We start from the raw sequence: 26,945 nt of genomic DNA, 5'->3' as shown, positions 1-26,945 counted from the left end.
GTTTTCTTTTGGAGGTACATTGACATTAAATGTGCAAAACAATTGATAAAGGAGTTAAGTAGAAGAAGATCAATCCCTCATTATGATGATGATCATCACACCCATGATTTCAAAACTTGCAAAAAGGGCTAATCTCAATTGAGTTACAAGGCTTATTGGTGTAAACACCCCCCATTCCCTTTTGAACAAAATTATGAATGTGTTCACATTATTGATTCTCATTTTCAATATGTACCTTCCCATCTTACATGGTGTTGCAAAAATGGCACCAAAACATGCCAAATAGATCTAAAGAAGAACAAAAAATGAAAAGAGTGAACCTTAATCTCTGTCAGAATTTTCCTGATCATCTATATACTCGCTAGAAATCTCGTGCTGCGGTCTCTTCGCAAATGCATCTCCATCGTAATCTGCATCGTCCGAGTCCTCACCATTATTCCATTTTCTCTTCACAATTTTAGGGACAAAGTGAGTTACTTCTTTGGCCTCCAGCATCTCATCCTCACCATTTATCCTTTCGAACCGAACAGCGCTCACTTTTCTGGCATTTCCAGCTAGTATCTGCAGCAAAATACAAAATAGTTGCAAAATAGACCTACCGGGTGAAAAAAATTACTATAGTTTTGCAGTATCATTGAACTTGCTTATTTCCACACACTCTAAATTCGATAAACACAAGCTAAGATTTTGAGTGAGAATCTTCAGGCAGCAACAAATTGATTACCTCGAGTTTAAAAATCTGGTTCTTCTCTTTCGAGTCCTGGTTGTCAGACTTGGTCTCCTCATTATCATCATCTTCATCTTCTCGTTCAAGAGACACTTTGATCGATTCACCTGTCCTTGGGATGTATCCAAATGTTTCGCATACAAAGCCTGACACTGTCTCGTATTGATGACCCTGAAATAGTAGCAGCAACTTATATATATTAAGAGACCTGAAATTCTAAAACAGATTTACCATACTGCTAATAAGCACATTTAAGCTTTAGTCACCAAAAAAATAATAGTTTAAGCTTTTAAAAGAATTGGTTCATACCAATTATATTCTAAGTTCTAATGTGAAATCCCCAAACTATTTAATCTTTTGTTTTAGACCTATTAACAAGTTGAGATGCTGAAGATAAATATGTAAAACAAAAGTAAAGAACCTCTGGCATCTTGATGTTCAAATCTTCAGAGAGCTGATCAATAGATGTGTTTGCATCAACGTCAAATACGCCCTCAGCTCGCATTACTATGTAACCAGTTTTTTTCTGAATCTCCTCCTGTAGAATCACCCCGAAAGTACATAAAGAAGTTTTCTTATGGTAAATCAGCATCTCATCATTAAGCAGCAAAGAGTTGTGGCCATAAAGATTTAAACAAGTAAGAACTACAAAAAGCTAAAGGCTAATAATAGCCTACATATAATGCGAGAAATGCGTAATAAGCCACTAATATCTGAATCGAGTGCAATGACTTATACTAAGCCTTACCTTTGAGTCATTTTCATCAAAGATTTCACCAACAATTTCCTCAACAACATCTTCAAGAGTTACAATCTGTAAATAGAAATATATATATAGATTCCGTAAGCATCACAAGGTGAAGACTTCTAGAACTTATATGCAGATTAGAGAGAGTATGTATTGGGGTTGGCTGGATTCGGGAGTTGTGTGCACATACCCCCACAGTTCCGCCATACTCATTAAGTACAACAGCCATGTGAACCTTCCTGATTCGGAACTCTCTAAGAAGATTCCAAACGGACATTGAATCTGAAAATACCAGTAACAACTAATAAGAATGTATTCACCAAACACTCTAAATCAATAAAACAGATATAAGTGTGTTGCTATCAAACATAACCCAATAGCTTCATAAAACCACAAATTGACTGATTTACACTAAGGATGAGATTTACATCTCAACTACCATTTTCATAACACTCAAAATGTTATAAGCAAATATAGCACGAAGTCATAATATAATTTCAAATGAACTACCGAATTTAAAATGTAAAGACGGTTCAAAATTAAATCATATGATTAAACCTACTGAACTTGTTTGTGTCTATCACCTCTAGTATATTTTGTGCGAACACAAGATAGAATAAGTTACCGGGTACGAAATATGCAGGCTTGTGAGCCATATCTCCAACTGTAGTACTTTCTAGCAAATCGCCCTTCAAAACCAAACAGATTATAATTCTGCAAACTATGAGATTGGGGGATAACATTAATAGGCAAAGCACTTATAATTAACAATAAGTAAGAGAGAAAATCTCCCAACCTTCTTAACATAATCCAACAGATCCATTGCATATGCTATTCCCGTTATATTATCAACACGTTGCTCAAAAACAGGTACCCTATTAAACATATCCAGTTACCACATTGGTAACAAAACTCTTTGTAGTTTGAACTATCATTGCAAATTTGAAGGCCGAGAATAATTAAATACCTCGAGTACTGATGTGTGACCCACAAATGATGAAAATCTACAAGGCTTAAACTTCCATCAATTGCAACAACATCAACAAGTGGCGTCATAACCTCTCTCACATGTGTGTCTTTTATTTCCAATACATTTTCAATCATATCCTGTAATTATATATATATACTCATCATATAAATGGGAAAAGACTGAATTTTGAGGGAAAAAAATGGACCAAAGTGCAATTAGAATATTAAACCCAAAATCCATTACCTGTTCCTCTTCCTCTATTGCCCCACTTAATTCTGCACCCCTTAGCATCAATTTTAGTTCCTCTTCAGTTACATAAGGCTCACTGGTAAAGTAAACAATGATGGTTTAGTCTATTGTCGACAATGATTGCTCCAACAAGTGTGCATGCCGTTTCAGAAATATCATAATTTCCAGATTAAAAGTCAAATGGAGTTATCATGGAGTATAGATGCAAATAAAAGAACACCATTCCTGTGACGAAGGGACTAAAATTTTGCATACAAACTAAGATTAGATGTCACGAAACTTCAAAAAGACGTAAAAGAAGTAATAGATACAATATGATAAGAAAAGATTAATTCCTAGATATCTTTCAAGCAGACCTTCTTCCTTTTAAGCCGAGCATTTTCAGCATCCCCATTGAAAGATAAGTAACAACTCTCCCCACAGGATACAATACCAAGGAAAGCCATGCCACTGGCCTGACCTAAAGACATTATAATCAATATTTGTTATAGAAAGAATTTGAAAAGAAGCATGAAAACAGAAAACATGCAAAATAAACACAAATGCTTAAATCAGGAACATTTCTGCTCACAAAGATTATAGAAGAAAGGGCAAAAAATTTACAACATACCACAAACCGAGCCACCTCTGTGGCATTATGCACTGCTATACTTTTTGGAGTGATTTCAGTGAGAAGCAAAATTGCAACCTTGTTTAGTTACAAAAGAAACAAAAAAAAAAAAAAGAAACAATGAGATGTTATGAGGGAAAAAGGAGCGCAAAACAAGGTGCATTTACAGATATTATACTTAAAAAGAAGTAAGAGGAAACATGAATAAGAGACGGTTTTTGAATATAGCATCCAATCCTTTACACAAAGAAGTTTTTTCCTTTGATTTTTATAGAATTTTGAAAAATTAGTTTGTAATCAACAGTTAACTAGTTTAAAGTACAGTGAGTAGGCATAGTGAAAGAATGGACCCGGAGGATATGAGTTTCCTATTATCAGATCTATGCATAAAAACCATTTAAGCTCGTTTGGAATCCTGGGAAAGATTCCTCAAACATTGAAGAAAGAATAAATAAATAAATAAACATACAGTCATCACTCCTGTTGCTGCACTGACACCAGCTTCCCCAAACATTGCTGTTGCAGCATCTGTAACCAAGGCAGTTGCCGCAATATTCACAACACTGAGTACAACATAATAGCCTAACATTAAAAATATATCATAACTAAGACTAAAGAAAATGGATATTTATCACTACTAAGAACAATGAGGGGGAAATACGTTGTGCCGATAAGTATTGTTGTAAGAAACCGAGTAACATCACTCCGAAGCAATCTGAAGACGCCATTTTCTGACTCTTTTTCAGCCAATTCACGAACCTTAGATATTGTCATCAACAATGATCAGACTTCAAAGCTCAAACCACAAGCAGAAACAGTGTTCAAAAGGAATAAAAAAATCTTATGATAAAAAAAGGCATTCATATAAAAAGAACTATATGCCCTCTTCAGACAGTTAAGAGGCACTGTTGTATTCATTCATAAACTATACAGCCAAACCAGTAATACAATCAAATATTGATATTTTGATAGACTTTAACTAGCATTCTACTCCAATGGCTTCCAAGTTACTTAAGCTCCACTTTGCCTCCTACATTTGTGGCCTTAGGTTTTTGACATTGGCACAAAGAGATGCATATAAAGTAATGTATACCTAATATTGTGTTCTTGTGTCAAATCTTGCCAAACATGTAGCTCAATAACTTCTAGAACCATATATCGCATAAATGAAAACCAAATAAATCATAATGTGAGAAGCAAACAGATAGAGAAGGGAACATACCTTCCAAGGCCAAAGTGTAGTAATTGAAGTCTCTGCCATAGAGAAGAATGCTGAGAGCCCCAAAAGGATTGCTAATATCAACCCCTGCTCCTTAAATATACGAAGAACCTGCAAGACCTTAGGCCAAGTGTTCCTAAGCAAGAGTATGCTCTGTCCAATAACACCATAACCAGCATTCACTACACCTTCGACGGCGGAAACTCGCGGGCATCCAAACACCAAAACCCCACAAACTGCTGCAGCCAGAATCACCCCACTCTTCATCAATCCCTTTACAAAATTCAAATTCACTTTGGAAACAGCATTTTTCTCTTGAAAACAGTCATTGCCACTACTTGCCAAACACCTCAAGCTAGCTCTACCAAACAACCTTCTATCATCTTTCGTATAACTAGAAACCATAAAAAAGCTTCCAAAACTACAAGGGTCAAAACAATTTGACACCAAGGGACAAGAAGGGTATCTATCTTTTGTGGAAACAACTCTGATTGGAACTCTCTTTGTGCGATTGTAGTGTGCAATATAAGGTAATCTAGAACAGCCGGTGAGGAACACTTTGTGACCGATAACCAATGATTCAAGTGCCATCCCCAAACAAATTTCATAACAAAAATAAAAACTTAAGAACACCCCACTAATCAAAATCAAATTTTGATGCGAAACAACTTGAAAAACTTCCCAAATGAATCAAAACAAATATATCTAAATTGTTATGATATGCAACCAAAAAGAAGGTTATGTTATGCAACAACCTAGAAAAATTGGGAAAAATAAAAGCGAATAAGAACAGAACAGAAAACACAATATAAAGGAAAAAAATTTCTCCTTTCTTTGAATGTTGGGGTTCTATTGGAAGTAAATTGTGGAATTTGAAGAATGGGGGTGTGAAATTAGGGTTCGAAAGTATGAGAATTGAGGTTTCAAGCAAAGTTGGGAGCTTTGTCTTTGTTAGCTGAGTTCGTTCGCCACAGCAAGTGGCAGCTTTGGTTGGTGGACTTCGGAAGCTGATTCTGCTGATTTTAGTTTTTTCCTTTTTTTAAAAAAAAAAAGATTTATTTTTTAGTAGAGATTTTTTAAATAATGAAATTTGAAATAACACTTGATTTGAAATTATGTATGGAAAAATTAATTTTCTTATATAGTAAACAACTAATTATCTGATAGTATATTATTATGTTAATAAATAATTAACATGGAAATATTCTTTGGACAAAAAAATAAACTGAAAATATTTATATTATTATTTAATAATATTATATAGTATCAAAGTATTAAAAATACTATATTTTTAAGCATCATTTTACGACTAACAAATGTGATAATATATATAAAAAAATATTATGTTACACATCAAAAATTAATTATTATGTATTTGTATAAACATATATGTTATTTAATTTATTTTTAATGTATTTTTTATATTTTAATATATATTTTATATAAATAATTAATTAAGTGACTAAATGGCTGATTTTTTATGATAATCAAGAGTGATAAACTTTATTTCTCCACTATTATACTTGAAAGTAATGCGATCATATATGATTCTAAATGATTTAAGAGTAATAACTCAATTAAAATCTTTTTTTGGAGTACTAAATATTATCTTATAAAAAGTACTTATATCATGTTATCATTACATATAAAGATTACTTTTTACCTATGGTATCAATTCTTATATTGAATAACGATTTTTTGGGGGGACAAGCAATGTAATTAACGTTTTCGGGATGCTAAACAAAGTGGTTTTACATAAATCAAATCTTGAATTATTGCATAGAAAACGGACATGATAGGGATCAAGATCAAAATTCCATGTTTATTGAAGAGCATAGTCTTCTATATTGCTATGTACCCGAAAAGAAATAATTGTTCCGCCAAGGAAGCAGAGAAATTTCCAATTAATTAGGAAACAACAAAGACGAATTGAACTGCAGCAGCTATAACAGAATATGCCCATATGCCATTCAATATATAGTTCTTAGAAATTTGGAGAGGATGGTGACGCTTTTTATTTTAATATTTTTTTTATTGGGCTTCCAATGATGTTTTTAAATAATGGTCACTCTCAAATTTGTATTTTAATATTAAAAAATTTTAAATTTTAATTCGGATCCTTCGATTTGTTTTATAATAAAAAAATTTATTTCAACACATCGAACTTTTTTATTTGTGCACTATAAAATTTGACCCTTAGATTTTTCTATTTCTCTAAATCTAAAGGTCCGATTTGTTATTTTTTTTTTCAAAAATAAATATTATTTTATTAATATAAAATAAAAGTGTTTCCATAAAGAAGTACAAAAGAATTGGGTATTCCCATTTATCACCGGCTGTGACTGAAAGACTAAGAGTTTAAAGAAGAGTAGAAGTAAGAGTAAAGAAAAAATAGCATCTATCAGAAAAAAATAAAAAATAATAAAATCCATATCAAAGAAAAACATACTAGTTATTCAGGATGATAAATCACGCACAATCTTTTTTCATATAAAAAAAATTAGTCACATGGTGAGTAGTGACTATGCACAAATAGAGGTAGATATTGTATTATTTTTAAGTTAATTTATATAATGTATATAATTATGGTTAAATAAATTTTAAAATTTAATTTTATTTGTTAAATTTTAATAATTAATAAAGACATGTAGCGATAAGATAGATTAGGGTATAAATTTTTACTATTCACAGATAAGAGCAGAACAGAGAACAAATTCTATACAAACCATTAGCTAAAAGACGAGGTAGAGTTAGATAGGACAAAAATATGCTCTTACCCAACCTGTCCTGTTGCCACAAGTAATAAAAATGCATTTCCATATATCTTGGTTTTTTGGGGAAAAAAAATGTAACATTACTTGAAAAGTTTGCTTCATGCTTTCATATTTTCTTGTTCAATCTCACATCTGTTATGTCTGCTTTTACAACAATTTAAATGAATGTTAATAAAAAGAGATCACCCTTTTAATAAACATATATATGAACGTAACATTAGACGATTTACATTTCATGTTGTTACAATATTACACTTCACACTTCAGAATCTAAGCTCACGGCTATATCAATTGGAAGAAGAAGATGAAAATATCATAAACGAACAAAATAATATAAGATATAGAATGAAGCCACTAATTAAGGTTGGCAATGAAGTTGAGATTATACTAATATACCAGACATACATGAGTCTAATCAAGCTTGGACACATTAACTAGTTTAGCAAACTTAAGCTTGTTCCTCAAATCTTGTGTCACTTCAGCTGCATCAACTCCTTCTCCTATAATCTCCACTCGATCTTTACCATCTCTTATAAACTTAACTGCCGTCACACCTATGTATGATACAGATCAACATATTCAATAATTGAAAATATTTTTATATGAAGATTATATTTATATATATAATTGAAATTTAAATATATATTATATTAAACAACATATATATAAGTAAAAAAAAGAATTGTGTTGTATGTGATACCTTCTGCAGTGGTGCATATGGTCAAGACCTTCTTCTTGCATTTGGTACAGTTTAATGGCACCTCAATCACAATCTTTTGCTGCAAACCATTATATGTATATTCATCATGAAAAGATAAATTTTTTCTAGAATTGAAATAGTAGGGAAAAAAAAGAAAAAGAAATTCAATGAAACGATAATTAATTTAAGAGATTCCCTTAATTACCTTCATATTATATGTCCTCAAGATTGAACTAAGTTATAAAATGATGATAATTGAGGCAAGATTCTTGTTGATTAGATGAGAAGAATGAGGCATGATTGTACCCTTATATATAGAGAAGCATTTAAATAACTTGTTGGCAAAAACGTACAGTACTTAATAATTTCACAAATGATTTTGACTTCAACAAATTTAAGGAACGTTAATTAGGATCCAGATTTTATGGATTCAACGCGCTTCTCTCATGTACCATGCATATACATTCATTCACTTTCTATTCAAAAAGAAGAAAGAAAGTGAAAAGTCAATGTGATTTGAGTCAACTCATCACTGGCTCACATGTGTGTATGATGCACTGTGACTGATAATAAAAGAAATGAATAATGTTATACCACAAATTTTAATCTATTCCTTCAATTTGGTACACTCTAAATAGAAATGTCAAACACCCATGCATTTAAAAAAAGAAAGCATGTAGTTAGTAAGTAATTCACGTAATTATCAAGTGAATTCCTTTTGACATAGTTAATATTTAATTAATAAGATTCTTTCCTATGTAATAACAGAATTCCTTTGAAAATCTCAAGTTGCAGTGCTTAGCTTCAAGAGTTATTCTAGAGTGTTCTTGTATACGGATCATTTTAACTAATTTAAATTTAATTTGTGAAATAATTAATTCATTTGTTCGTTTAATTAAGTGTTGAATGTTTAAATTCTACTAGTTTATATATAGGGTAAGTACGATTTTGGTCCCTAAAGTTTTGTGCCAGAATTGAAATCGTCCCTCTTCTAATTTTGGATTTAAAATAGTCTTTAAAGTTTTTTTTTTCGTATTAAAATCGTCCTTTTAAATAAAATTTTTTGTTTTATTCCTAAACTACCCCTATTCCTATTTTAATAATAAAAATTATAAAATTAAAAAAAAAAAAGAAAACGCGTATTGGGGGGAGAGGGAAGAAAATGCGTTTGTGGGGGGAGAAGAAAAGGGTATACGAAGGGGGAGGGGAGGGGAGGGGAGGGGAAGGGGGACGGCGCCGGGGAGCCTCCATCGTCGCCGTCGTGACCTCGTCGTCGCCGCCGCCTCCTCCAGAACTCTGATGATGATGACGATGAAGGGGGAAGGGAAGCCGCCGTCCCGCCGCTGCAGTCTCGCCGTCCCGCCGCTGCCTCTCTTCTGTCCAGATCAACTGCGACCCTCTCTTGTCCTTCTCTTCTTTTCTATCTCGGATCTCCTCGAATTAGAGCTCACCGCCGCCGTTCACGCATACTCCTCTGTTGATTTGAATTTCTTCGAACCAGATCTCTTCTTTGTGCTTTGAATTTCTGATTTGGCTTTGTATTTCTCTGTTGATTTGGTTTTGTACTTGAATTTGTTAATTTGTTACTTGAATTTCTGTTTCTCTGTTTCTGTTTCTGTTTGGGGGTGGGGGGAAGGGGGAGACGAGGAGGGGAAGGGGACGTGGGAGACGAGGAGGGGGAGGGGACGCGGGGTGGGGGGAAGCGGGAGGGGGAAGGGGAAAGGGGGGAGGGGGACGGCAGCGGCGTTGGTGGTGGTGGAGTGGTAGTGGGTGTTGTTGATGATGATGATGGTGATGATGATGTTGATAATGGTGGTGGAGTGGCAGTTGGTGGTGGTGATGGTAAAAGAAGTAATTATGTTGGTAGTAGTGAGGGTATTTTTGTCCAAAAAAAATCAAAAGGACGATTTTAATACGAAAAAAACGTTAAGGACGATTTTAAATCCAAAATTAGAAGAGGGACAATTTCGATTCTAGCACAAAACTTTAGGAACCAAAATCGTACTTACCCCTTTATATATTAACCAACAACAAAATGTTAGATAAAACTCAAATCTACATAAAATTAATCTTTAATAATCTATTGAATTAAGAAATATTGTAGCCAATAAAAAAATATGCATTTTTTTTATATAATGATACATGAAAAAAGTGATGCAAAAATATTATTTTTCTGTTTAAATTATCAGAAAATGATAAGGTTTTGCATTATTTTTTGGGGTGACGTTGTTGCTTAGTTCATATTAAATGAATTGATGATGTCATCATTAACCGATTCTTACGCCATGAAAGCATGCATGATAACTGTTACTCTGGCAGCCATGCTCATGCAGCCCTCATTCTCACCTTATATATAATAATTCTATACATTTATATTATTCATTCAAATTAGAGGTCACAACTATATATAATAATTAATAAGATATATAATGTAAAAAAGATGTATATATTCTCTTAATTCTGTAATAATAATAATAATAATAATAATAATAATAATAATAATAATAATAATAGAGCAGTTGGTAATCAAAATATATGCTAGCTTAAGATTTTTATAAGACAAAAAAAAACTGCATAACAATTGATGATGCTAAAGTATGTTGTTTCCTTAGAGCTTAGGTATTGCTAAGTCAAACTTTAGTTTAATAATTTGGCCACATGCATTGTTGCTAACCATCGAATCATTTATAATTACTATAATAATAGCATACAACATGCATAGTGTGATCTTTATCAGATTATGTTCACATTCTTTCTTGTATATATTTGTCAATTTTTCTCTTCTTCCAAAATTATTACAGATTAAATATTTTTCAATCAAATAATACTTTTTCATATATTTAAATTTTTATAAATAAAACTTACTTAATTGAACCATGACAAGACCTAATTCAGGGTTTTTATATTGATTTAATAATCTTCGCTATTGGATGGTATATTTGTATTATTAATGACAAATAATATAGCATTTAAACTAAAATGACTACAACGGGTTTTGGTTGACCTTTAAAATGATGAATTTTTTATAGAGTAATTCTCCGTATACAAGTGATTTTTAATACAAGTCATATAAGTCATTTATATTTACATCGTTTTATGTTTTTTTTGTGCTTTCTTCTTTCTTTGTGTCTCTTTTTTTTCTTTTTCGTAATTTTTCTCTCTCGTGTTCTTCTATATTTTTTTTTAGATTGTCTCTGTCATGTGCTTCATCCTTAACCAGCAAAACATTAAAAAATTTCAAAAAGAAATATATTGTCTCCTCCTATATTGGATGTATTTCTTAAATCCTTTTGGTGTATTTATATAATCCTTTAAGTGTATTTCTGTAATCGTTTGGTTTATTTCTGTAACTATTTGGGTGTATTTCTGTAATTCTTTGAATGTATTTCTGTAATCGTTTGAGTGTATTTTTGTAATCGTTCGGGTGTATTTCTGAAGTTCTATCATCTTCAAAACAATTTCAAAGCTTGATTTCAGAAACTATGAAAATAAAAAAAAAAAACAGAAGGAGATCGAAGGCAAAGAGAGAACGCTTTTCCATACAAATCATACAAGTCATTTATATTCACGCCGTTTTCACGTTTTTTTTTGTGCCTCTTTTTCTTCTTCTTATTTCTCCGTGCTTCCTCTTCCTCTTCTTCTTCTTGTTCTTTCTCTGTGTCTCTTCTTCTTCTTTTTCGTAAAAAAGGAAACGAAGATGAAACACGCGAAGATGGTTCAGTAACGCGCGTGTTAAGCCCAACTTGTAAGACTTGTAAACAAAAATGACTTGTATGTGTAGCACTCCTCTTTCTTATATGTTCACACTGTATAATAAATTATTAATATATAGTGTATATAACTACTATATGAGGAAGCGAAGCCCAAGAGTAAGAAATAAAGAACAAGTCACGTGATCTTATTATTTTATGCTCCTTTATTTTAAATTTCTATCATTATTATTATTCTAATTTGTCATAAAAATAAACTCTAACCTAAACTTTTTTTTAAATTCGTTAGTTAATAAGTCATGAATTCTAACACATGCTTTTTTCATATATAATTACTGATTATTATTGGAAAGGCTGAGTAGTGAATCATTCAAAACTTGGTGTGTTATTATACATAATTTCTAAAGACAACACAAAATTTGCATTAGGAGCAGCTTTTCATGATACTTATTATAAACCTTATTTGTAATCAATATATACAAATAACTAACACAAATCTGCCATATATATATATATATATATATATATATATATATATATATGTAACCGTCAAATTTATTGTTAGATTTAATGTTGACTGTTAGCAGCGATAGATTTATTGATGAATTTGGCATTATATATATGAAAAATTCTATATAAACTATGCATAGCGTATACTAAAAATTAGTTATTTATATAAAATATATGTTAATAATGTTATAATAAAAAATATATATTAAAAATAATTTAAATAATATATTCATTCATACACAAATATATATTAGTTGATTTAGTAATTGATTTTTTTGTGTGTACATAACATTGTTATAAACCACTTAATGGAATTGTGACTATTATTTGTAATGATTTTATAAAATTTAAACATCAACAACATTATATTCCAAAACTCATACTCATAGTATAGTGTACTTTTCAATATTTCTATAAGCGTCAATTTTAATTTATGAAAAGAGTATTTCAAATGATTTTATAATAATATAAAGTTTTATGAATATAATCTACAATGCATAATTTCTAATAATTCTACGTCTAAGCTCAACAGATCCAAAAAAAAAAAAGGATTGAGATTGTGGGAGTAGTAACAAGCTAATTAAAGAGTAGGGAAGCTGGGTAAGGATTTAAGAAGTGGAAGAAACTGAGTTGAAGAGTTCAAATCTTCGAAAAGAGAGGGGTTTTTTTTTTCTACTTTGGGATATCCTTTTTATTTTTTTTCTTCTTTTCAATTTTTTTTCCCTTCAAGAAAGCCTCTTGAGCAGCTTTAAGCTGTCCTTTTGTGATCAAATTACTTCACTTAAACTTTTAAATTGATAAAAGAAAAGGTGAAAACTCAGCTACAGTCGATTTCACATTTAGTTAAGGGAAACGAAGCATGCCTTATAAGGGTGTGATACCTCTCCCTTTCTTGACGAGTGAGTGTGGGGGGTTTCGACTATCATCCCTATCGTAAAGAACAAAACTGTGAAGCCTTGTGTGCTAAAGCGGACAATATCGTGCTAGCGGGTGGTCTGGGCTGTTACAGCGTGAAGTCGACTGCAACTGAATTTCCACATAATTATATTTATATATATATAAATTCGTTTTAAATGGATGTTGAATTAAAGACCTCTCACTAAATACAAAAAATCTTTAGCCACTAAGAGAAGATCATTAATTGATAATTTAATACATTTTTTTTATATATAAAAGTCAGTTCTATTTTAAATTATCATCAAGTTATATAATAATATTGTATTTTTTTGATAACCTGCAGATAGGATCGGATACACACGAATTAAGAGCAGGTAGGGTTAAAATTGAGATATTCTTTTTTTTTTTACCAAAGATAAGAGACTCGAACCCGCAACCTCTTAATTGAGTATGGGGAGACTATGCCATTTGAACTATCACTCATTGGCAAAATTGAAATATTCTCAACCTGAAAAAAAAAAGTAGGATTTAATTTATACAAAAATTTTAAGATAAAATAAGATTGAATTTATATAAAAATTTCAATTCGCAGATAGAATTAGAATTTGGATCCAAAATCTATTCTACCCTACTCATTGTCACTCGTAACTATTGAACTACTTTGGTTGTGACTGCATGTGACGTCGGAAAGATGTGAGACTAGATTATTAGGCTAAAAAGCGTTTGAGTCACGTGTCTAAATTTAGAAACAACTCCAATTAATTTTCTCTTTCCTGACTACATTTTTTTGTGAAATAAGATTTTGGTCTTAGAAAATTATGTGTTTTTTTGTTTTAATCTAGTAAAATTTAAAAGGCCTATATTTTATTTAAATAAATATAAAAAATTAATTTTTAATTTGTCAATATTAATAATATTTTTTATTATTATAAAAATATTTTTTAAAATTCATTTTATGAAGGATTTAAAGTTAAGATCTAGAGCTTAAAATTTAAAATAAAAGAATAAATTTTTAAAAAAATTAACTAAAAATAATTGATTTTTTAGTTTGTTTATTTTTTATTTTGCTATTAGTTTGTTTTATTAAATGTTAATATAATATCATATTAGCATTTAAAATTTATCATATCAGTATTTAATAATTAACAGAACAAATTAAAGATAGAAATTAAAATAAAAACTTTTTAAATTTTATTATATTAAAATAAAAAAAAATTATGAGAACCAAAATAAAATAAAATAAAAACATTTCTACGAATCAAAAACTTATTTAAGCTTTTTTATTTAAAAAAAAAAAGAGTTACGAGCTTTTCGAAAATGTCATTGAAGCTTCTCATCCAGGTTCATTTTTTTTTGTTATTGTAAAAAATCTGGTGTAATGCCTCAATATTGGAAGTGTGGGTGTTTTGCAAAACTATGACGGCGGGAGAATTCGCACTCTGCGAATTGTCAGGAGCAGATTCTGTCTGCCACAGCCATGAGGACAATACGCAAAGGGCGGATTGTAATTTTATAATATTTAAGGAACAATACACAGTCTGCGTATTGTGTTTTTTAATATTAAAGGGACAATACACAGTCTGCGTATTGTCAATACACAGACTGCGTATTGTCAATCCACAGACTGCGAATTGCATAAACACAAATTGCGTATTGTTAATCCGCAAATTGCGTATTGTATTTTCGTAAATAAAAAATTATAATTGAGGTACTATAAAAGGAGGAATGGTATTAGGTTGATTGAGTGTGAGAGTGTTTTATTTTTTTGAGAATGTAAAAGTATAAAAATGGAGAGAGGTATTAGTTTGAAAATGTATTATAATGGTCAAATCTTTCCCCAAACATCTGAGGGTGTGAGTTTTGTTTGTGAGAATCCACGTGATATTGTTATTCCTTTTGCAATAACATACGAGGAATTTAAGAGCATACTTTGTCAATGTGGTGATAATCAAGTATTAAAGAGAGTCGTTAATATTTTTTATAGACAGCCTGTTTTAGTGTTCGGTGGTTTCGTTCAGTTTCAAATGATGAATGTGGTTGACGAAGGAAGTATGCAAGGAATGTTTTCGATCTACCAACAAACACGGGCACAAGTGTCTATTCTCGAATTGTATGTTGAGTTTGAAAAATTAGTTGAGGTTGATTTACCGGAGGCTAACATCGACTGGACTGTTTATAACAGTGAAAGCGAAGAGGAATTTGAGGGCACCTACCATATTGTTGGTCCAACTGAAGAAGTGGGTGAAGATGATATAATAGTTGAGTCTAACGTAGCAGATGTGCCAAATGCACTGGCGAGCCAATATCCATCTAGAGAACCTTCTTTCATGCACGCCTTGGATGTAGACGCTATGAATGCACCAAAATTTCCTGAATATATCAATTCAAGTAAGCAGTTATTATTATTATTATTATTATTATTATTATTATTATTATTATTATTATTATTATTATTATTGAATTGTAAAGCAATAGTTAGAATTATTTGTTGTTGTTATTGCTGTAGATCCTGTTGTTGTTTCGGACGGTGAATTTGTTGTTGGCATGGAATTCAGTTCTAGAGAGACTGTTATTGCAGCAATTAAAGATTATACCATTCGCAGGGGAGTGGATTACCAGGTGTGTGAATCTGAGCCAACGACTTTTTATGCTAAGTGTGTACAATACGGAACAAGTTGCGATTGGCTTATTAGAGCTAGTCTTATTAAGAGAAAGTTTTGTTGGGTTGTAAGGCGATACAATGGTAGTCACACATGCACTAGAACTAGAATTTCTCAAGATCATGCCAAGCTAAATTCAGACATGATTGCAGAGGTGATAAAGCCATTGGTTGAAGCTGATCCATCTTTGAAAGTGAAATCAATAATTGCTGAAGTGCAGTCAAAATTCAATTATACGACAAGTTACTGCAAAACATGGCTCGCGAAGCAAAAGGCAATTGCAAACTTTTTTTGTGGTTGGGAAGCTTCTTATGAAGCTTTGCCGTCGTGGTTTGAAGCAATGGTACAAAAAGATCCATCAGCAGCAGTCGAGATTGAAAATGCACCAGCATACCAAGGGGATGAGGTAGTCCATGAGGTAAGGATACTGACGCGGGTATTTTGGAGCTTTTATCCTTGCATCAGAGCATTTAGGAGCTGCAAGCCAATCGTACAGGTGGATGGGACACATCTGTACGGGAAATATAAAGGAGCTCTACTAGTTGCAGTTTCTCAGGATGACAATGGCAATATTGTGCCTCTTGTATTTGCCGTTGTTGAGGGTGAGACTTCTGATGCATGGCACTTCTTTCTTACTCATTTACGCACACATGTGGTGACTCGAGATGGTGTTGGGCTTATCTCTGATCGTCACGACTCTATTACCTCAGCAATAGCTCGTAGTAATGGATCATGGGAACCTCCAAGAGCTATCCGAATGTTTTGTGTTAGGCACATATCATCTAACTTTTTGAGGAATTTCAAGGCACCGTATTTACAGAAGCTGATAGTCAATATGGGTATGTAGATTATTGTGAAATTAAGTCGTATTTGTTTTTACAAGGCATATAGCATCCATTTTATTGATTTTGTTTTGTTGGTTATTTACAGGCTATTGTAGGACTGTGCGTGAATTTAATGTGCAGTATGCAAGATTGCGTGAACGTGGTGAGGCTTACACGCGATGGCTTAATCGAATCCCACGACAGCAATTTGCTTTGGCATTTGATAATGGATATCGTTGGGGTCATATGACCACAAACCTAGTGGAGTGCATCAACGGAGTACTGAATTTAAATATTCATATTTAAATTAAATTTGAATTTAAAAAATTAACTCTTATTTAAATTTATTATATTTAGATATTTATAAAAAATATCAAATATCTTTAACATATTTAAAATATATTTAAATTAAAAAATATTTTAAATCAAACTTAAATATATATTTAAATACATATTAAATTAACAATTAAAAATATTTTCAATTTTAAATATATATTATGACTATAAATATATTCAAATTCAAAGTTAGATATATAGTTAAATTCGAAACATGTTTAATTTATATTTAAATTTAAATTATTAATATATATTTACTCAATTTTAAATAAATACCGAAAATCAACCAAAATGTAATTAACGACATTTTCTGGACTGTATTTTATTTCAAAAAATATATAATTTGAAATTATAAATATGTATTTTCATACTTTTAAATTTTATTCAAATTTAAATTTAAATATTTAATTAAAACCAAAATATATTTAAAGTCAGATTTTAAGGTAGATTTAAATATAGATTTAAATTTCAAATATATTCAAATTCAAATTTAAATTTATAATCAAAACCAACGTAAACTTAAAGTCAAATTTAAATACATATTTAAATTTAAAATATATTTAAATTTAAATTATAAATATATATTTACATATGTTTAAATTTAAATTTAATTTTATAAACAAAGCTAAAATATAGTAACGTCAAATTTACTTATATACATAAATTCAAAATATATTTAAATTCAAATATCAATATAAAATTAAAACTGAAACATATTTAAATATTTATTTAAATTTAAACTTTCTAACATATAAATTAAATTCACAATTATATTTTATTTTCTGATTTAAATAGCCTAACTAAAATATTATATTTAAATTTAAAATATATTTAATTAGCACTAATTACTAATTAATATCATCATCATTCATCTAAATATATAATAAAGGTATAATTTTTATTTATATATTTTTTTAACTACTAATAAATAAATACTATTTAATTTAAATAACAACTATATATATTATTATCACATTATCTCTATTTCAAATAAAAAAAACACACAGTTAATCTACTAATTATATTAATAATATTTAAATAACTTACTTGTTAAAATTTGAAGAAACAACAAATTTGGCAAATGAAGACGAAGTCTGTGCAGGAGGAAACATGGAAAGATAGAACTGAAGAAGTATTAAAGAGTGGAAGGAAAGGAACGTTTGAAACTGTGGTTGTCTCTGAAAATGTTTGCAAACTGGGGACGCTTGTGTACATTGACGAGAGAGAGACGGTCAAACATCACCTTATTCACGGGCTTGCAGTTCTTTGACGCGTGTCGATCATGCATGCAATACGGGTTTTGCGTATTGTAGGGGAATACGCACTTTGCGTATTGTGCTTCCCAAAGAACGCGCCCCCATACCTCTGTTAAACACCATTTTCTCTAATATTATTGTAAATATCACTCTCTTCATCAATAATGAAATAAAAAATCCTCTCATCCATTGTATTATCCTATACACTTCGATTGATGCCTTGCTTGGTTAATGCCCCTCAAAATCCCACAATGGTTGATTTTGAATAAATTAAACTCTATTATGCCCAGGAATTTTGGAGAATAAGGTTATTAGAAACACCGATTTCTTTAGTAATAAGTTAATATTACACAACTTATTCCATAATAATTGAAACTTTGATATAATTCGGTGTATCCAAAATTTTCTACTTGCACGTGATTTGAATTATTGTGTTATTTCATGAAGATGTATGGTAACTGCATGTGTAATACTTTGATTATTCTTATTCTGGATAAATTAAACTATTATTTCAATTTTAATGTTTAGATAAAATTTTAATTTTATCTCTAATATTTTAAATATCTATTTTAATTTTAAAATTTTTTAAATAAATTTAATATTATTCTATCATTAAATTTGACTCAAATAATTAACAAAAAATATTTTACACTAATAATTATTGGCAGATTAATTTTATTTATGTATTAAAACTAAATATTATATTGACGGTTAAATATACTAATGGTTCAAATCAAATTTAATTATGGGATCGATACAATATTAAATCCATTTAAAAATTTTTAAAACTAAAATAAAATATTTAAAGGAGGCTACTTCGACAAAGACACTAAAAATGTCTCCTTTTTAAAGATGTTTATATGTGTCATGATATTGTTAGACATCTTTATTAAATCGATTAATAATTTATTTTTTAATAAACCAGAATAAAATTTATTTATTATAGCAACAATAATAAACTTAATTATCCGCATTATAATTATTAGACCCAATTTAATCGGCTCGATTTACACAATTTAAACCAAATCATGTTTAAATTTTTGATAAAAAGACAAATATATCTCTGACTTTTGTTAAACAAAAAAACAAAAAAAAAACACATGATCTAGTGGGTTATGTAAATTGGTCAATTCAACCGGATCTGATAACAATTGGATTTATTGTGATAAAAAAATCGATTTTATTATAGTTTGTTAAGAAATTCAGAAATAACCAGTTCATTAATACGTCTAATAATAATGTGACACATAAGTGTCTTTATAAAAAGACGTTTTACGCGTCTTTATAGGAGTATTCTCCATATTTAAAACATTAAAAACTAAATTAAGATTTGACCCAAATATTAAAGATCAAAATAATTTTTTATTACTTTTTTTTCTTAATTAATTAGTCATCTTTCCATTCAAATCAAGTGTAATTATTACTTATTGATCCCATTATGATAATATATTTTGGGAGCTGTCCTTCTTAGAAATTAAGTAAAAATAATGAATTTAGAATGAAAATAAAATTAAATAATTAATGAACCTGAAATATAGTTTATTGTTTACGTTTTTTTATATCTCTCATTGGCTACCTAAAGGGATTGATAAACTATTTATTTGACTATGATAAAAAATTATGAAACCAAATTAAAGTCCAAAGATAATGATAAGGGAAGGTGGTTGTATTTGAAAATAATAAAGCATTGGAGTCTAGTAGATAATCATACAGAAGTGGAAACACCTAAATTGACTGTACAAAAAAAGGGAAGAAAAAACTAATAAGGAAAATAAATTGAGATGAAAATAAATTCTATATAGTTTCAATAGAAGATACAATATATAAAGATAAAACCAATAATATAATGGTTTTTATTACAAAAAAAGTTAAATAAATTATCTTATTATTATATATGTATATAATTTATACAAAAAAAATCTTAAAACTCTTAATTGTATGAAAATAATAAAATCTTAAAACAAATGATCTTATTTTATTTATTTTTTACATGCATCATATACTTCAAATAAAATAATGTTACAATAAGTCCTTTTTTTGTGCTCTTGAGTTTCATCACAATGTTGATCAATTACTGTATCAATATATTATGTATTTTTTTACATCATTTACTAAATGATGAGTTACAATAAAATAAATATGAGTTGGAGTTCAAATTCAATGGTATTATCATGTGGTAATTCTAAGTAAATTTACACAATTTTGTTTTCTTTATAGAAAATAATTTTTATTAATCCAACCTGCCATTAAATTACAATAATCTATATATTGTCACTATTATTTGTAATGATTTTATAAAATTTAAACATCAACAAGATTATATTCCAAAACTCATACTCATAGTGTACTTTTCAATATTTCTATAAGCGTCAATTTTAATTTATGAAAAGAGTATTTCAAATGATTTTATAATAATATAAAATTTTATGAATATAATCTACAATGCATTAATTTCTAATAATTCTACGCCTAAGCTCAATAGATTCAAAAAAGAAAAAAAAAAAAATTGAGATTGTGGAAGTATAGTAACAAGCTAAAGAGTAGGGAAGCTGGGTAAGGATTTAACTATTTAAGAAAGTGGAAGAAACCGAGCTGAAGAGTTCAAATTTTTTAAAAGAGAAGTTTTTTTTTTTTTTTTTTTGGAATATCCTTTTTTTTTTCTTCTTTTCAATCTTTTTTTTTCTTCAGGACAGCCTCTTGAACAGCTTTAAGCTGTCATTTTGTAATAAAATTACTTCACTTAAAAATTTAAATTTATAAAAAGAGTATCAACTTTTGCGCTATAAACATGGTGGCAATGTGCACCTTGTTCGTAGATACCATCGAGTCGGATAGAGTTGCCAACCTTATCCGTAGTAAATAGAGTAGGGAGCGGGTTGAGTTTCAACCCTATCCTATCCACCAATCCGCACGCTATATATGTATATTAATACTTATATAAAAATATATATAATCCTACCATACCAATTCGCACCATATATATGTATGTTATATATTTATATAAAAATGTATTTTAAGTAGATGTTGAATAAAAAACCTTTCACTAAATGCAAAAAATTTTTCCACTGAAAAAGATCATTAATCGATAATTTAGTACAATTTTTTTTTACATAAAATTCAGTTATATTTTAAATTATCATCGAATTATATAATAATAATGTTGCATCTTTTTAGTAGCCCGCGGATAAGATCGAGTACTCACAGGTATGGTTAGGATTGAGATATTCTCAACCCACGGATAAGATATGGTTGAGTTTATATAAAATTCTTAACTCGCGAATAGGGTTAGGATGGGTTGAGATATTCTCAATCTGCGGGTAGAATAAGATTGAGTTTATATAAAAATTTTAACTTGCAGATAGAGTTAGAATTAAATTCAAATTCTATCATATCCTACTCATTGCCAACCCTAATTATAGTGCTACCTTAGTTGGTTATTCCGTTAATTGGTATGTAGGCAAACACTTTTCTGAGCTCTTTCCATCAGCTTTTAGGGAGAGGGGAGGTGGTTGTGACTGCATGTGAGGTCGGAAAGAGGTGAGAATTTAGGGGTGTGCATGGGTCGGGTGAAACCGGGTTTGATGTGACCCATACCCGATCCGAAATATATACCGGGTCTATTTTAGACCCGAACCCGACCATAAACCCGATGAAACTTATAAACTTTTGGGCCACAATTATACCGGGTAAAAATCGGATGAAAACCGGACCGTTAACATTATATTACCTTGATACCTTCTTGTAAGTTAGCATGTAAAAATATCCAAATTTTTTAAACTCCAACTATTATTTGACATGGTAAAATTCACTTAGAAAAATATAATAAGAACCAACTCTTCTCTAAAATTAAAGCATAACCATAATCAATACTAATATTGCCTAATAACACCAAATATTTAAATCAATACAAATAACACAAAATTATACATTAGTCTAAAATCTTATGCATTTTAAATATAAAACATTAACTTATAGTCTTATATATAATGACTAGTAATACAAAATATTAAGGTTTACAATACTTAAATTTTACATAATAATAGCCATAATCCATCACTAATAATACAAAATATTAATTGTGTATGATGACTGAGCCACCGGGCCGATTTCGGGTGACCCGAGTCATGGACTATGTCCGACCCGAAATAATAACCGGGTCTATTTTTGAGACCAATACCCGACCTTAGACCCGATGAAATCACACCAAATTAACCCAAAAAGTGTTCGAAAGCGAGCCGGATCTTCGAGTCGGACCGGACCATGCACCCCCTAGGTGAGATGATGGTGGCTGTTAGTGGGATACGATGGTGGTAAAAAATCGAGGAATGAAAGTTTGAAATTAGATTAAGTTAGGAAGGGTAATTTAAAAATTTTAAATAACATTTAAGTGTTTGTATAATTTTATTCAATAAAATTTATTTTTTACGAATACAATGTCAATTTTGTTTTTACATGAATTGATTTACAAACATTCTAAATACTCATGAACGATAATTTATTCTATAATATATCTATTAAAAGATACCAAATAAATTATAATTGAACTCACAATTCAATGTTTGAGTCACATGTGTCTAAATTTAGAAACAACTCCAATTAATTTTCTCTACCTTGGCTACTTTTTTTTATATTTGTGTGAAACAAGATTTTGGTCTTAGAAAATTAAATGTGTTTTTTGTTTTAATCTAGTAAAATTTAAAAATTTTTAAATAAGTTTAATATTATCTGATCTTATATTAAATTTGATTCGAACGATTAACATATTTAACCGTTAATATAACATTTAATTTTCAATTTTAGTATGTAAATAAACCAATAATCACTAATATAAAAACTTTTTTGTTAATTATTCAAGTTATATTTAATAGTAGAACAATATTAAATTCGTTTGAAATTTTTTAAAATTAAAATAAATGTTTAAAATATTAGAGACTAAATTAAAATTTGATCCAAACGTTAAAAATTAAAATAGTAGTTTAATTTATCTAGAACAAGAATAATCAAAGTATTACACACGTAGTTATCATGCATCTTCATGAAATAACACAATAATTCAAATCATGTGCATAATAATTCATCTAAAAGTAATCAATTTGGGTTGGTCGAGTGGTCAGTTTACTCGTCTATTTAAATAAGTGTTGGAGGTTCGAATCTCGTCTTATGCATGCAGCAACTCGTGTCTCAGTATCCTGTTTCGATAAACAAACGCCAGCCCAATAGAAGTATATAGGATAATACAACGGGTTTAAAAATGCATAAATAAGTTTTTGATCGGTAGAAATGCTTTTATTTTATTTTATTTTGGTTCTCATAAATTTTTTCTTTAATAAAATTTAAAAGGTCTTTATTTTAATTTTTACCTTTAATTTGTTTTGTTAAATACTTATGATAAATTTTAAATGCTAATGTGATATTATATTAATAGAACAAACTAATAACAAAATAAAAAATGAGACAAACTAAAAAATCAATTATTTTTAGTTAATTTTTTTTAAATTTATTCTTTTATCTTAAATTTTAAACTCTGAATCTTAACTTTAAATCCTTCAAAAAATGAAATTTAAAAAATATTTTTATAATAATAAAAAATATTATTAATATTGACAAATTAAAAATTAATTTTTATATTTAAAAATTAAAATAATTTTTTATTATTTTTTTCTGAATTAATTGGTCATCTTTCCATTCAAATTATGTATAACAATTACTCATTGATCCCATTATGAAAATATATTTTGGGATTTGTCCTTTTTAGAAGAATAATTTGGGGAGCTTCCTCGTTGGCAAGGGGGTTGCGTGCCCCAGCAGGTGACAGAGAGTTAATTGCGGTAAAAAGAATGTTTAAGTTAGAAGGGAGTGTAATTAGATCAAAGTAAAATTAGATAAAATTAGTAAATTTAAAAAAAAAAGTGAAATTAAATAGTTAATAAATCTAAAATATGGTCTATTATTCATAGTGTTTGTATTTTATATTGTTCACCTGACCAGATTGATAAACTATTTATTTGACTATGATAAAAAAATTATGAAACCAAAGTCCAAAAATAATGATAAGGGAAGGTTGCTGTATTTGAAAATAATAGTAGATAATCATACAGAAGTGGAAACAATTTTCTTACATACAGGATTGAAATTTGAAAATGTCACAGGGTGCTGTCCATTATTCTCGAAGATTTCATGCTCTTTCTCATGTTTACTTTATTTTCCTTTTTGTTAAATAAAAAAAAATAGATTTTTTGTTCTTAATATTCGTAATTTTTTTTAAATATTTTTAGAGTTTAATTTTATTTGATTTTGTCTTTAATATTTTTAATTTGTATTAAAGTTATCCTTAAATGTTAACTCTATTTAAAATATTAGAGATAAAATCGAAAGCATTCAAAAATAATTTTGACATAAATAAAAAACATTAAAGACAAAATTAAATGAATCAAAAACGTTAAAAAAAAAAATGGAATGAAATTAAACGTTAGAAATATTTTAAAAAAATCACAAATAAAAAATACAACAAATTATACGAGCCAATTCCTTTCCAAACTCAACGAATTAAACGAGTATTTCATGTCATTATAATATATTAGTTGAAATAAAATTATTTCCATCTCTCAACTAACACTTTGAAATTTATTTTCCATTATTAGTACTTACAATAATTAATATTTGATGGATCACTGTTTATTATTTTTTTATAAAGAATATATAATTATTGTTTGGGTTCTCTTTTCTATTTTTTCTTTTTTATTTAACGATTGATTTGTAAATATTTTTCTGAAAATTGGATGTGGGAAAACTACTTTCTCCTTGAGGTTTTAGGTTTTTTTTTTTTTTTTTTTTTTTTTTTTTTTTGCATAAATTTTATTTTAAGCTTTTGGTGGTGGTTTTTTTTATTATTCTTTCGTTTGTCCATTGTAGGTATGGATCTGGGGGTACTGATCTTTTGCTGGGTAAGGCCCATAACCATTTCATATCTATGAGAATGAAAAATGATGTTAGGCCCCTGTCCAAAAAAAAATGATATTAGGCCTCTGAACAAAAAATAAATAAATAAATTTTAATACTCTAAATTAGTTTTTTAAAAGAGAGTTTTAGTAAGATATTTTAATCTCTTACAAATTTTAATTACAAAATCAGTCTTTAATTTTTTAGGATATGTTTTTAAATTAAATTTATTTCAATAGTTCTTATTTGTATAATTGTTTTTTAAAATAACCGATTATGTGGTAATTTAATTTATGTTTTTTTTTTTTAATAATCTGCGTTTGAAATGTATGAAAAAAGTTGTTTTTAAGTGATAAAACTACAAAAAGTAAAAAATATGAGTTTAGAATGATTTTTTATAGTATTTAATGTTTGACACTTGAGATCAAATTGGTAAAATCATCACTTAGCTTAAATTTTTTTAGTTTCCAATTTTCCATTGTAACTTGTTTTCAAACCTTAACCAAACTTCTATAAGGGAGGATATTGACCTGGACGCCATGGGGCCTTTTCCTTGTCCGTCTCTTAGTACTGAGACTTGTCAAAAGTTAATGAAACCGGTGACATCTGAAGAGGTTAAAAGAGCTGTGATGACCATGAGTTCGTTTAAAGCCCCAGGGCCAGATGGATTTCAAGCAATTTTCTACAAAGAGTTCTGGGACTTTCTTAGCAACGATGTGTGTGGACTGGTCAAGCGAGCCTTTGAGGGTGAGTCATTGAATGCGGCTATTTTCGATACTCTCATTGTTCTAATTCCTAAAGTGGAAGTTCCCTCTTCCTTACGGGAGTTTCGGCCTATTAGCTTATGTAATGTAATTTATAAAATTGTCACAAAGGTTCTAGTTAACAGGTTCAGACCTTTTCTGTCGGAGATCATTGGTCCTTTGCAAGGAGGGTTCATTTCAGGAAGAGGAACCACAGAGAATATTATCATTGCTCAGGAGATTATGCACTTCATGAGGAACACCAAGTCTCGAAAAGGGACCATGGCATTCAAGATTGATTTGGAAAAAGCTTATGACAGAGTAGACTGGCGTTTTCTGGAAGCTACTTTGGTCCGGTTTGGGTTTCCAAAGGCTACCATTAATCTTATATTGAATTGTGTGACTTCCTCTTCGTTGGTAGTTTTGTGGAATGGGAACAGGCTCCAAAATTTCAATCCGAAGAGAGGGTTGAGGCAAGGAGATCCTATGTCTCCTTATCTATTTGTACTCTGTATGGAAATGCTTGCCTGCTTTATCTCTCATAGAGTTTCCCAAGGTTTGTGGAACCCAGTTGCGATTTCTAGGAATGGACCACGACTCTCTCATTTGATGTTTGCAGATGATCTTTTGCTTTTCTGTAAGGCATCAAAAGCTCAAGTAATAGAGGTCATGCATTGTTTGACTTGTTTTCTAAAGCGTCAGGTTTAAAGGTAAATCTTCATAAGTCAAAGGCCCAGTGTTCCAAGAGGGTGTCGGAGAGGAGAAAAGGGGTTCTCTCAGGGGTCTCTAACATCCGGTTCTGCAATGATTTGGGTAAATACCTGGGAATTAACATCGGTCATGCTAGAGCTTCCAGGAAGACGGCTCAGGAGATTATTGAAAAAATTTCGAGGAAGCTCTCCAGTTGGAAAGGACGCCTACTGAATAAGGCAGGGAGGCTTTGTCTTGTTAAATCAGTTATGGCCTCTATCCCAGTTTATGAATGCAAATTTCTCTTCTCCCGAAATATGCATGTAATAAAATTGATTCCTTGATGAGACAATTCTTGTGGAAAGGCCAAGCGACTGGAAAAG

At 29.7% G+C, this 26,945-nt stretch overlaps 3 protein-coding genes across 3 annotated transcripts; 1 reads left to right on the top strand and 2 right to left on the bottom strand.

Annotated features, from left to right (window-relative positions):
- Positions 1–54: 54 nt before the first annotated feature.
- LOC107609168 (putative DUF21 domain-containing protein At3g13070, chloroplastic) lies at positions 55–5,547 on the bottom strand. The gene is made up of 14 exons (XM_016311022.3): positions 4,527–5,547; positions 3,966–4,063; positions 3,774–3,867; positions 3,305–3,382; positions 3,051–3,154; positions 2,689–2,770; positions 2,443–2,582; positions 2,272–2,350; positions 2,101–2,164; positions 1,666–1,757; positions 1,476–1,541; positions 1,149–1,265; positions 725–898; positions 55–561 (listed from the first exon to the last, which is right to left on the bottom strand). The coding sequence occupies exons 1-14, from the start codon at positions 5,112–5,114 to the stop codon at positions 322–324; spliced, it is 2,016 nt and encodes a 671-aa protein (XP_016166508.1). The 5' UTR covers positions 5,115–5,547; the 3' UTR covers positions 55–321.
- A 1,998-nt stretch (positions 5,548–7,545) lies between these two features.
- LOC107608537 (heavy metal-associated isoprenylated plant protein 46) lies at positions 7,546–8,269 on the bottom strand. Its single transcript, XM_016310308.3, has 3 exons — positions 8,203–8,269; positions 7,998–8,076; positions 7,546–7,851 (listed from the first exon to the last, which is right to left on the bottom strand). The coding sequence occupies exons 1-3, from the start codon at positions 8,206–8,208 to the stop codon at positions 7,709–7,711; spliced, it is 228 nt and encodes a 75-aa protein (XP_016165794.1). The 5' UTR covers positions 8,209–8,269; the 3' UTR covers positions 7,546–7,708.
- A 6,632-nt stretch (positions 8,270–14,901) lies between these two features.
- Positions 14,902–18,204, top strand: LOC148550138 (uncharacterized). The gene is made up of 4 exons (XM_088493407.1): positions 14,902–15,502; positions 15,621–16,613; positions 16,705–16,877; positions 17,998–18,204. Exons 1-4 carry the CDS (start codon positions 14,902–14,904, stop codon positions 18,202–18,204), a joined length of 1,974 nt encoding a protein of 657 aa, XP_088349533.1.
- Positions 18,205–26,945: the final 8,741 nt, after the last annotated feature.

This window comes from Arachis ipaensis, chromosome B7, assembly GCF_059453495.1.
Source record: "Arachis ipaensis isolate K30076 ecotype BB chromosome B7, ASM5945349v1, whole genome shotgun sequence".
Taxonomy (NCBI): Eukaryota; Viridiplantae; Streptophyta; class Magnoliopsida; order Fabales; family Fabaceae; genus Arachis; species Arachis ipaensis.
The sequence above is the reverse complement of the archived record's forward strand: the minus strand, read 5'-3'. Positions and strand labels throughout refer to the sequence as shown.